This window comes from Pan troglodytes, chromosome 21, assembly GCF_028858775.2.
Source record: "Pan troglodytes isolate AG18354 chromosome 21, NHGRI_mPanTro3-v2.0_pri, whole genome shotgun sequence".
Lineage (NCBI taxonomy): Eukaryota > Metazoa > Chordata > Mammalia > Primates > Hominidae > Pan > Pan troglodytes.
This window is the reverse complement of record NC_072419.2, coordinates 62,682,758-62,696,287: the sequence shown is the minus strand read 5'-3', so window position 1 is coordinate 62,696,287 and position 13,530 is coordinate 62,682,758. Positions and strand designations below refer to the sequence as shown.

Here is a 13,530-nt window from a genome sequence, read left to right as displayed (position 1 = left end):
AAAGTCTGAAAAAAGAACAGGGGAGGTTTGGTTGGTAATGTTTTTGGTAGAACTGGTTATCCTTGTTCGTATTTAGTAGGTGCCTTTTAGTCTTACGAGAGTAGCACCCACAGATGGCCAAGTTCAAATATCAAAGAATCAGAATGCAAAGTACAACTGGAAATTTACACTCACTATGCACCAAAAAATATGGCTCTTTGGAAATCTGAGCTAAAACCCTGTGATGTAACATGTTAAGATGCTTAAGACAATTTTACAGATCAAGGAGTTAAAACGATCCTCAAGGATGACTAAAGCAGAATGTTTACGCAATAACTTCAGTAACTTCCTATGATGGGGCCGCGCGTGGTGGCTCACGCCTGTTATCTTTGGGAGGCTGAGGCGGGCGGATTACCTGAGGTTGGGAGTTCGAGACCAGCCTGACCAACATGGAGAAACCCCGTCTCTACTAAAAAAAATACAAAATTAGCCGGGCATGGTGGTGCACGCCTGTAATCCTAGTTACTCAGGAGCCTGAGGCAGGAGAATCATTTGAACCCAGGTGGCGGAGGTTGCGGTGAGCCGAGATCGCGCCATTGCACTACAGCCTGGGGGACAAGAGCGAAACTCCGTCTCAAAAACAAAACAAACAAAACAAAACAAAAAACTTCCTATAATATAAAGCAATGACTTTTACTTCAATCTATTTACTATTTTTATCAAATGATCCCAGCTTATATTTCTAGGTACTCCTATGCAGATCATAAGGTATTTCTTTTTTGGGATAAATATAAAGCAAAGTTTATGTTTGTACAAGGGGAGTTCAGAGTTCTCTGACTCTGCTAGTGCTGAATCCAGAGAAGTACTGTCATGTTCTAAAAAGCTTCAGGAAGGCTGGGCGCGGTGGCTCACGCCTGTAATCCCAACACTTTGGGAGGCTGAGGCAGGTGGATCACGAGGTCAGGAGATAGAGACCATCCTGGCTAACATGGTGAAACCCTGGCTGTACTAAAAATACAAAAAAAAAAAAAAAAAAAATTAGCCGGGCGTGGTGGTGGGTGCCTGTAGTCCCAGCTACTTGGGAGGCTGAGGCAGGAAAATGGTGTGAAACCAGGAGGCGGAGCTTGCAGTGAGCTGAGATCACGCCACTGCACTCCAACCTGGGCGACAGAGCAAGACTCTGCCTCAATTAAAAAAAAAAAAAAAATTCAAGAAAAAGAAAACTTGTATCAATTGGTTAACTGCATAAATCTTCTGAGAATGCAGTTACTATGTGCCTCCATGATGAGAAGTTAGTTCATGCTGACGAGAACTGAAGACTTAAAACCACCTAAGAAAGAGGTCAATCCATACTAATCATTCGTGAAGACAGGCAACACCTGATAGCAATAGCAGGCTGACCTAATTTAATTAGATCGGATATATTTTCAATTGTTTCTCATGAAATCATAATCTTACCAGAAATACAGTTACTAAAGACAAGTATTGCAGATATTGAAGGATAATGTAGGGAGTATGTTGAAAGATACTGTTCCTATAAACTGTCAGGAAAAACTGGCCATTAATTTTACAGAAGTGAAAAATATGTAACAATAAAGTTGCAGAGCTGAGCTTTATTATCAGAATAACATCATTTCAGGATAGAATTGAGGGATTCTCGAAAATGCTTTTGATAATGGCATAAAACTCTGGAGTCTCAGAGCTGCATGCCTACTTATCTGTTCAAATATACCTGGAAAGGAAATACACAGAGGGTTCAGCAGAATAAGCAAGAAAGTTGACAAAAGAACCAAATGAAAATTCCTCATGTCAAAAGCACTTTAATGCCCTATCCTCCTTCAATCAAGAGATCAAAAGAAACGGCAAGTCCTGTACTTACAAAACCGATGAAAATCGCACTGTAATAATCAGTGAATGTAGAACTGCACAGATCTGTGTTTCCAACTTTTTCCACCATGATTGTACATCAAGGTAAAAAAAGATTCTTTTATACAAATCCAAGAAGAATGTGGACAGAGGTGGCAGCAAAACTGTCAAGGATGGTGCACGGACTTACGACTGCAGCTGAGACAGGACGTGGGGGAGGAGGGTAGAGTCTCGAGAAAGAGCCCTACGGAGAAGGTGGCTCAGTCGGTGGTCGATCTCCGGTACCAAAACCGCGCTCTGAAGTCATCGCTGCACGTCATGAAGCCGGGGTTGGTGGGGGAGTGCACTATGCAGCGTACAATATTGTTGTGCCCCAACGACAGCAGGTTTCTCCGCTCGGCTGTCCTCGAGTCCCAGCAGCAAAGACTGATCGTCCTCTCGTCGGGCAGCAACACATAGTCCTCGGTGTGGTTAAACACAGCCTGTGTCCGGTGCACCTGGCGTCCACTTAAACCCGCGCCTGCCACAGAGACCAAGAGGGATAGCTTTCTAAGTCCACATCTTAGACCCTCAGAACGTTCTAGCATTCAATGTAAAAGCATTTTAAACCTGTTGCAGTGATACACCTTGTACACTTTCAGAAACTCTAAAAAAGTACAAAAAAGAAAATCAAACCAGGCACAGTGGCTCACGTCTGTAATCCCAGTACTTTGGGAGGCTGAGGAAGGAGGGCTGCTTGAGCCCAGGAGTTCAAGACCAGTCTGGGCAACAGGCAACAGAGCAAGAGCAAGACTGCATCAGGAAAAAAAAAAAAGGAGATCACCAGATCACCTGAAGCAATACTGTTACTGTCCTAATGTACTTCGAGGCATAAAAAAACACATTTTAAAAATACATATAAAATTGGTGCCACTATATTTTTCTATTATAGTTTTAACCAACTTTATGTTGAGTACATTTTTCCATGTTTTTTACTAGATGCAAAGTGCCTCATGTTTAGAAGCCCCATTACTTAACAATTCTTTTGTGTGTGATCTTTTTTTTTTTTTTAGACAGAGTCTCACTCTGTCGCCAGGCTGGAGTGCAGTGGCGTGATCTGGCTCACTGCAACCTCTGCCTCCTGGGTTCAAGCGATTCTCCCGCCTCAGCCTCCCAAGTAGCTGGGACTACAGGCGCACGCCACCACACCCAGCCAATTTTTGTATTTTTAGTAGAGACAGGGTTTCACCAGGTTGGCCAGGATGGTCTTTATCTCCTGACCTTGTGATCCACCTGCTTCGGCCTCCCAAAGTGCTGGGATTACAGGTGTGAGCCACCATGCCCCACCTATTTAACAATTCTTTTACTTCCTGACATTTAGTTTATATCAATTATAAGTAATGTTGTAATGAACATCCTTTGTACAGAAAGCTTTATTTCCTTAGGAGTAAATTCCTAGAAACAGAATTACTGAGACAAAGTATATGAATATCTACTTTCCAAAAGGAAGCCTTTTTATGACTATAAATTACACATTTTAATGTTTAAAAGTACCAAATAGAGTATAAAAAGGAAAATAAAAACTGCCTGATAATTGCACCCATCAGAGGTAACAGTCAATACTTTGGTGAATACTCTTTCGAAATATCTAAGTGTTATGTGCTCACTTGTAAATTCTCTCTTTTTTTTTTTTTTGAGATAGAGTCTTACTCTGTTGCCCAGGCTGGAGTGCAATGGTGTGATCTTGGCTCACTGCAACCTCCGCCTCCTGGGTTCAAGAGATTCTCCTGCCTCAGCCTCCTGAGTAGCTGGGATTACAGGCACACGCCACCACACTCAACTAATTTTTTTATTTTTAGTAGAGACGGGGTTTCACCATGTTGGCCAGGCTGGTCTCAAACTCCTGACCACAGATGATCTGCCCACCTTGGCCTCCCAAAGTGCTGGGATTACAGGTGTGGGCCACAGCCCCTGGCTTCATTTGTAACTTCTTTAAGTCAGAGCATTTGTCATATACTATTAATATTCAAGCATATGTAGTGCAGATCTGTAAAGACAGAATACAGCTTAGTGGATAAAAACACAAAGTCTGTGTGGTCAGATGTGGGTTCAACACTAATGTGACCCTGGGCAAATTACTTAACATCCCTCAGCCTTAATTTTCTCATCTGTTCCATGGAGTAGTTACAGAACCTACCCCATAAGGCTGTGAGGATTAAGAATAAGAGAATGCACAGGAGGCTCTGGAGTGCGAGTGCTCAGCCCATGTTAGCACGCATACTTATTTTTAAAGGTGTATGTTGTCCATGGATGCGTAACAGATTTCCTCAGTGCTTCTTATTGGACATCTATGCTGTTTCTAACTTTCAGCCACGCCAAATGATGATGGGACACACATCCTTTTATGGGCATGTGCATGTCTGCCCAATTACCTCTTTAGGTTGAATTTCTAAGAGTAGATATAGTGGGTCAAAAAGCGTGTATTTAAAATTTTGATATGACACCAAACTGTGCTGAGATATTTTACCAGCTGACTCTGACCAACAAAATATGATTTCCCCAAATCTCTATCAATAGTAGATAATATAAATCTTTAAGACTCCTGAAATCTGATTAACAAAACCAGGTCCCCATATTCATTTCTTGGGTCTGCAGCAAGGCTGGCCACCTTTTCTTACATTTCCTGACCATTTTTCTCTTCTGCAGCCCCCTGTCCTTTGGCTCCTTTTTTCTCGAGTTTGGACTCATCTTTTTCTGATTTGAGTTCTCTTTATAGATTAAGGATGTTAACTCAATGTCTAACATCTGTATATATGCTATAACTATTTTCCCCCAGTCCTGTATGTTATTTGTATTGTTTTTAATTTTTTGCATCCCAATTTCTAAAGTTTTGATAGTTTTTCCCTTTTCATCATTTCAAAAACCCTCTGAATTCTAACTAATTATTATTATTATCATTTTTTGAGACAGAGTCTTACTCTGTCGCCCAGGCTGGAGTACAGCAGCGCAATCTCGGCTCACTGCAACCTCCGCCTCCCAGGTTCAAGCTATTCTCCTGCCTCAGCCTCCTGAGTAGCTGGGACTACAGGTGCCGGCCACCAAGCCCAGCTAATTTTTGTATTTTTCGTAGAGACGGGGTTTCACCATATTGGCCAGGCTGGTCTCGAACTCCTGACCTTGTGATCTGCCCACCTCAGCCTCCCAAAGTGCTGGGATTACAGGTGTGAGCCACCGTGCCCGGCCCAAATTCTAATTATTAAAACTGGGAACAGAAATCTTAACATGCTGACATGACAGGGGCTTGACCTGTGAAATGAGAAAAAAGGAAAAGGGGAATCTGTGCATAAATTCAGCATAATTACATTTTTGAAAAACCACACTGCTATTCCCCACTAAAACAAGCCAATCAACCTCATACTATTATAAAACACCCAAAACATTCCTAGAGCAAATATATAAGCTCTTGTCAGTAGGCTGGTGTGTATCTGTCCAGATACAGCACACTCCTTAAAATAGTTATAACTTCTATAGGGGGAGTACTTTCACATTTACCCTGATCACTTTTGTATCTTCTTTTTGCAACAAACACAACTATTATAAAGTAGTTCTTTATAATAAATACTTTTCAGAACAACTTTATACAAGTGTTTCAATGAAGTCACCAAGAATTATGATAAAAATGGCTCTTCCTAAGATTTGCTAGTGGTATCAGAAGCCAGAAAGATGGCTGGGGAAGGGAACTTTGGTTACAATGAGACAAATCTAAGGCAAGTTATGCTGCCCCCTAGTGGGTCAGATGTCACTGACTCTTCAATGCAAACTTAAACACAGTCCAGTCCCTTCCAATACTGTTTTCTTGTGATTTTTTTTGAGTTATGCTCATGCCAGTTTTAGTGTATGATACAAACTTATCTCACAATGGAAGAAACAATCAGAAATTTTCTGGAGGTTTTCTACCAAACAACAGTCTTTGCTGCTACAAGGAACAGAAGACAGTGTTTTAACATTCATTATCAAATAACCAGACTTGGGCCCTACGAGTGATAGGATAAATTTAAATAGATTTTATTATAAAAAGACTCCACAGGCACTACTGTTACCAATGAGACCAACATACATAAATGAGAATTCAATGGATGCAGTTTTTTTCTGTCTGCTGAGCCTACTTTATATCTGCATTCAGAATTAATGTGGTTTCCTTTGCGGGCTAGCTCTGCTCTCTTAGGAATGGGATAAGATCTTCCCTCTCAGCCATTCTTTCGTGAATGCATATATTAATAATACTGAGATCTACTATTGGAAACTTTTCTCTGGATTGCTTTCACATTTCTGTGGGAAGAGGGCAGGCCAGTCTACAGATGGATCACCAGGTTCTCAAATGTTACTTGCATGGAATCCAGCCCTAGTCCACAGTGTGAGGTGCTCAGAAGAGCAAAGAAAGCACAGTTCTATTTCCAAGTCGTGTAGCCTTGGCTAAATGACTTAACCTGTAAGTCTTGGTTTCCTCTTATCTAAGAAAGGGTAACATCTGCCTTGCTCAATGCATAGATATTGTATTGCTCTATTGTGAGGTCCTAAAAGAGAGTTCTGGAAAGTGTAAACACTACAGAAATGTTAAGTAACATCAACTTCTCACATACCCGTGTATCTGACCAGTGTTCGTCCTGTTGATATTTCCCAAAGTTTAGCTACAGAGTCTTTTCCACTTGAGAGAATGTACTTAGAATTTTTGGAAAAAATGGCAGAACAAACTTCAGCACCGTCATGTGCTTTCTCAAAAGTCGTGATGCATCGATTTGAAACACCATCCCATAATTTGATGCAGCCATCCTTGCTTCCAGTTACGTACATATTGGCACTAGAATTGTAATTAACGGAACATATAGCATCGGTGTGTTGATCTTGAGGATTGCAAGAGACAAAACATTGAAAGGTGTTGATATCATAAAGGCGAAGAGTAGGATGCTGAGTTCCGACAAGTATAAAGTCTCCAGAAGGATGAAAAGAGATGGAACGTAACATTTCAGCTTCCTGTTGGGACAGAGACATTAACACAAGTGACCAACTGGTGAACAATTAAATCCAGAGGAAATGTGGAAAATATCTGGCTGATGAAAAGAATCTATAAAACAATTATTAGATATTACACAGGTATCATAAGAAAAAAAGTGCTTTCTGGAACATATGAAAGTATTTTTTGAATAGATTTCCAAAACTAAATATTTACTGGTTATATTATTCCAAAAACTACAGAAGTGAGCTTCATTATTTACAAATGAACACCGAGTAAACTAAGGATGGAGTATTATCAGACAATGACACATTCATGCATGGTTAACTGAAGTACAACTTGTACCTAAGAGCTTCTTTAATTTGCTCTAGGGCTGCAAATATTGAGTGAAAAATTAAGTTTATTATTATTTTTTTCAGACAGGGTCTTGCTCTGTCGCCCAGGCTGGAGTGCAGCGGCATGGTCACAGCTCACTGCAGGCTCAACCTCCTGGGCTCAAATGATCATCCTTGCCTCCGCCTCCTGAGTAGCTGGGACTATCGGCGTGTGCCACCATGCCCAGATGATTAAAAGAATTTTTTGTAGAGATGAGGTCTCACTACATTGCTCAGGCTGACCATAAACTTCTGGGCTCAAGTGATCCTCCCACTTTGGCTTCTCAAAGTGCTGGGATTACAGACATGAGCCACTGCAACCAGCCTAGTTTAATTATCAGACAGACAGAAGCCACAACTAAAACATCAGTATTTCTGCAACGCATATTCAAAATAGGGTACCGAATGTCACCTTGCCAGGAAATACTTAATACTTTCAAATGAAATTTTTTTTTTATTCCTCTAAGTTATATATTAGTGAAGCTGGTCATGTTTTGTTTATAACAGGGATCTACAACCTTTAGAGAGTGATATGGATTCCAAACCCTCCAAAGGGTCAGATTATAAACTCTGACCAGCCAGAGGGAGCAGGTACATGATAGCACGTGATCTATGTGCCAATAAAATCTGATCCATGTGCCATCGGGCATGCATCCTGGTCTGTATGCATCTTACAGGATGATCACCGAGACTACTTTTAAAAAGAGAATAGTTGTATAATAGCTCATTGTATTTAAGAAAAAATATAAAGCTCCTTTCTAAAGATTCCTACCTGAATGTATTTGAAGGCTCTTTTTGCTGATGGTTTGGAATAATCAAATAATTTAAGAGTATAATCCCTTGAACCAGAAGCCAGGATCTGTTCTGTTGGGTGGAAAGCGAGGCACGTGACTTCATCCACATGGTCATAAAGAGTTCGAATCACTGGGTGGTTTTCCATATTTTGTTGTGCGGTCTCATTCATCATGACCTAGACCAACAAGAAGAGACGCTCAAGGCACAGAATGTGTCTGAATCCAAGTGCACAATCCACAACTGTAGCAAACTAAAGCTGGTTTCAACCATACTCTCATTTTTCCAAAAATGAAAAACAGAAGGCAATCAATAAGTATGTGACTGGAATTTTTACCTCTATTGGCATGGCACTTTTGGCCAACATCCTCTCTGTGTCAAGTATCTTTATCGAAGCATCAGCAGACCCAGTAGCTATTAACTGTCCATCTCTACTATAGGTAGCTACACGGCATGGTCCTTTATGTGATGTGACATAGCATGTTTCGTACTCAGAAGCCTCTGGGGACATAGTCTGAACATCTGCATCAAATTCCAGGTCAATCCCTGTGCCAGGGGCAACAGTATCTGAACGACCAATTGCATACTGAACTGCGGTGTCATCATTTTCCATTCCTGAAAGAAATCAAAATTAAGGGCGTAACAAAACAAGTGTTTTTTTTAAAAAGGCCAAGATAAAATTCTAGATCCAAACTGGAAAGATGCTCACCAGTGTCAACTTCCTATTTCTTGGAGTCGCGTGACACCTAATACTTTACAAAACTGTGTATTTTGCCCATGCTATTCAAAGTTCACCACGCTGTGAGGCCACATGGGTTGCTGGAAGGTTAGGCTCCAATAGACAAAGTCATTTCCCCAGGTTCTTGCCTCCAGAGTTTACTACTTTATCTATAACTACAGAAACTCAAAAAATAGCAGTTCTGTAGTTAAATTATCCATTTTTTTCCATTCCAAATTTTAATATTTTTAGGGTTGAGATATATTAGCAGCTCTGATGCTCGTTAAGTTAGCTCCACTGTTAACATGAATGCTAGTGAAATGTTTTTGAAATAAAGTTGTTATTTTAAAAAAACTGGTTTATCAAGAATATGCATTTAAAATTTATAAATAACTTGACAAATCAAATAATATGTTGATTAGTAGAGGAAAAATTAACACTATGGATAAACAAGAAAATAAAAATGACCTTGAATTTTACCACCCAGAGATAATAACTGCTAACGTATTGGTATAAATTCTTAGGGATCCTTCCCCATGCACGGCTGTTTTATTTTTCAAAACAGTAATAGAGCAATGCTGTGTAACATGTTGTGACTCACTTGTTCACTTAAGCAGAACAAAAGTGTATCTTGGCTAATAAATATTCATCTATACAATTATGTTATAGTATTCACTTTTATGGATATTTAAAAATTTACAGCTAATTCCATGTTGTTGGCATTGCAGTTTGTCCATTTTATTTCCCCAGGAGAAATGCTCACAATTGGCACTGCCAAGTCAAAGGGTATTAACATGTTTGGTAATTCAATATTTTATTGAGTGCTTTCTATTATTAGCCAGGTAGGCTCCATGCTGAATAATACAAGGTCATGATCCTTACTCAACTTGTAGTCTTTTTTGACAAGGGGGCAGCAGTAGGTGGGAAGTGTGGAGGTAAGGATCCTATGGGAAACAGCCCAAATGATAAAGGAAATTTCAAAACAACCGTTATAAAACAAATGGGATCGCTATGGCAGGGTAACTGGGAAAATGCACGAAAGGGTTGGATTATTTTAGGGGTTAAGAGAACTCAGATGACATTTGATGTAAAATCTGAAGGAAGTCAGTAATATGTCTGACAGAGTGTTCCAGATAATGTGTACAAAGACCCTCAGGCCAGAACCAGCTTAAGGTCTTCATAATCTGAACTTTGCTTACCCCTTACTTACTGAGCTACTTCCTGAACTCACACTGAACTACTTACTTACTGAAGTACCCGGCTCATACTAGGTACTGAAACAAAACAAGAATAATCTTGAAAAATTCTGCCATATGAAAACATCTAAAACCTTGCCATGGGACGTATGGATTTGTGTTCACAATCTACCTAGTTTGATGAGATGCAGGAGCTGCTCCGAGGGTGCACACACAGACTGAGGCTTGATTTCATTGATGAGGCCATTGGCGATGCTGATGTAGCCGTCATATAGCAGCTGGCTAATGATCAGCTTGTAGAGCTGCTGGCGGTCCTTCAAGCCCACTTTGGTTCTGTACATCTTGGAGAAAAGGAAGACAGTTTCCCTGCCAGCTGCAAAAATGGAAAATGGACGGTGAAGGGTACAGGCTCTAGTAAATCACAGAAGCAACATAGGACTCTTTGGTCAGACTTAATCTTGCAGGACTCAAATCCCATCTCTACTAGCTGCATTATCTTTGGTCAGTGACCTCATTTCTCTAAGCCTGAGGTTCTTCAGCTGTTAAGTTACTGGAAGTTAAACACAGTGGTGCATATAAAGCCCTGAGCACAGTGCCTGGCATACAGAAATTGTTCAAGTCATGTTAGCCAATGTTTACGGTACAATCTCTCACCAACTTTTCTTCTCCACCAAACTAGCTACCTATGATTTTTGTTCTTTATTGCTATCCCAGAATCTTCCATTTCTTCTGTTAATTAAACATTGACTGGTACCTGCAATATGCAAGATAGCTGCTATTTTGTCAAGACCTAGACTGCTGGTTCCACTAGCTGAGCTGTATGTTTACTAATCTTTTATGTTCATTCTCAAAACCTGTTTTAAGGCAACTGAGCTTGTTACTGTAATTATATAATCTAATTAGACAGTAAATCAAAATATGAAGCAAAAAAAGCAACTGTACTACAAAAACTCAACCGAGTTAAATGCGTTAGAAAGGCTCAAAGGTGAGCTGCCCAATAAAATACTGCCAATCAAGGTCAAAACAATAAAAATGAAAAAAAAAAAAAAAACCAGTAAAAATCTGGAAGGATTGTGCATGCACTGACTTACAAGTGTCTAAGTTTTCCTTCAGTCTTAAGAGACAAAAAACTGTAAATGGTTTCTGGCTTATTCAAAAAAGAACTCCAACTGTTGAACATGATAATTTGCTTACCAAAAATCAATGCCTTTATGTATGTGTATGTTTGGACCAAGATTAAAAGGCTACAGGTGTCTGGGGACAGCAATAAAGAATAAAAGTGACCTCAGAGCCTGATTTCTTTTTTCTTTTTGAGACGGAGTCTCGCTCTGTCGCCCAGGCTGGAGGGCAGTGGTGCGATCTCGGCTCACTGCAACCTCCGCCTCCTGGGTTCAAGCTATTCTCCTGTCTCAGCCTCCCGAGTAGCTAAGACTACAGGCGCCCGCCACCACACCAGGCTAATTTTTGTATTTTTAGTAGAGACGGGGTTTCACCATATTGGCCAGGCTGGTCTCGAAACTCCTGACCTTAGGTGATCTGCCTGCCTCCGCCTCCCAAAGTGCTGGGATTACGGGCGCGAGCCACTGCGCCTGGCCCAGAGCCTGATTTCTTACACACTGTATGACACTGATGGTGTTAATAATAACCAATAACATTAAGCACTTCCTGCATGCCAGATACCGTCATGCTAAGGACTTTGTAAGCATCAGTTCACTGAATAAAATCATTCAATGTATTCAAGTATATGAAGTAGTACATGAACATAGTAGGTCTATGCTTGAGTAGAAAATCCTGGCACAGAAATAAAGATGATGAAATGGGTTCAAGGAGGTCAGGACACCTACTCAAGGTAAAAAGTGGCTGAGTTACTTGTCCAAGGTTAAAGCACACCAGAATTGCCAACTCCAGATCCCTGAGCTTAACCACTGAAAGAGTTCAGGAAATGCCAGCCCAAAACGAGATGCTTTGGCGGGCTGATTACCTTGAACTGTGGGCACCTGGAGAACAGCAGGCGGGAAGAGGCTTTCCCTGTGCTTTCCTTACCTGCCTAAAGTCTGACCCTCCAAAAATACCTCAATTGTCACGAATCCTTATAAACCAGGGAAGATTAACTCGGATCACATGAGAGATTAGAGGCTGACACCACCCAGAAGATCACCTATTCTGTCTGCATAACAAACTTGATTCACCATACATTTCCTCCGTTCACCGTCCCATAACTTGTGTTAGAGCTGCTCCCCGCCCCCCGCCCCCAATCCTCTATTCATTCCTTTCAGTAGCTCAGGATGCCATGTAGGCTTTAATCATCTGACTTCAACTTCTTAGTCTCGTATTTTGTGGGACTCCTGTGACGTAATTAAATATCGTTTTTCTCCCATGGACAATGTTCAGTTACCCGAAAAAAATGGGAGATTCTTAAGTACCAATAAAGAATGAAAATCACAAGTGGGTAGTCTGGCAAAGAAAAGTTGATGAGAGATTCTACTGCTAATGTTGGGTTAATATGACTCGAATAATTTCCGTATGCCAGCTCAATGCTTTACATGCACATCCTGTTTACCCTGCAGTAATCTGTTAATTCGTCTTATGTGAATTTAACTCTTAGTCCTAATAAGGTACCTGGAAGGATGGAGGGAAGCCATTTTTGGCTCCCCTACACCACTGTTCTATCCGGTCTCTTCACTTCTGCTGAGCACATCCCGGGTGTACATACACACACACACACACACGTGTGTATATATATATGTGTGTGTGTGTGTGTGTATGTGTGTGTATATATATATATATATATATATATTTTAAGTGGCCCAGCCCTAACTTCTCAACTCCCACAGAACGTTCACTCGCCAGGTAAACAGAAGCCTAATTATCCCCAATTTGCAGGTGAGCACACGAGGACAAGAACCCGATCCAGGACCGGATACATCGCAGTTGGAAAGGCTAGAACACAGACGCCCCCTCACTATATGCGCCGCGACCATCTGGATGCAGAGGCGAACTAAGGACTGGGTGGGAATGGAAGCGAGGCCCTTCGAGAAGAGGAGGGGGTGCAGGCCAAGCCGGGCAACTTAGGAAACACAAAGTAGAGGCGCATGCCACCTTGCTAACTCTCGACTTTTCCAGTCTCGCCCCAGTCGTTTCTGTGGTTTTCTCTAAACGCCCCAGCCGACCGCACCAGCTACTCTCCCCGTGCCCCAGTACCAGCTGGTCCGGTTCTCTCGGTATCCCGCTCTCTCCTGGAAAAATGGAGGCGCGAATCCTGCCCAATCTACCGCTCCGAGCGCACGTTCACTGCGCACGCTGAAAGGGCGCCAAGCCGACCGCTGCGCTATCGATCGGTCCCACGCTCTCTTGCTTTTCTCGCCATCTTACTTACTGGCACGTTCAAAGGTTAGTTCACCTCCTCGGACTTTATCTCCAATGCGTCAAGCTTGACGTCAAGGGGCTGTTGCCTCACCGATAAATGGCCGACCGCGGAGAGCCCCCTGGGGCTGGGACTGCCACGGGTCTGGCTGGCCGTTGGCTCCACCACTTCCGGGGTCTTAGGGAGCAAGTGCGCCTGCGCGCGATGTGCGCCCTTAAACGCGACTCAAGGCGACGGGTTTGTTGTCAACC

General features: G+C 41.7%; 1 protein-coding gene across 3 annotated transcripts; it reads right to left on the bottom strand.

Moving 5' to 3' along the window:
* Positions 1 to 1,572: 1,572 nt before the first annotated feature.
* On the bottom strand, positions 1,573 to 13,506 carry CSTF1 (cleavage stimulation factor subunit 1). 3 transcript variants are annotated; one of them, XM_009437401.3, is made up of 6 exons: positions 13,292 to 13,506; positions 10,088 to 10,288; positions 8,339 to 8,616; positions 7,982 to 8,179; positions 6,465 to 6,855; positions 1,573 to 2,365 (listed from the first exon to the last, which is right to left on the bottom strand). In XM_009437401.3, exons 2-6 carry the CDS (start codon positions 10,254 to 10,256, stop codon positions 2,106 to 2,108), a joined length of 1,296 nt encoding a protein of 431 aa, XP_009435676.1. In that variant the 5' UTR covers positions 10,257 to 10,288; positions 13,292 to 13,506; the 3' UTR covers positions 1,573 to 2,105.
* Between the last annotated feature and the right edge of the window lie 24 nt (positions 13,507 to 13,530).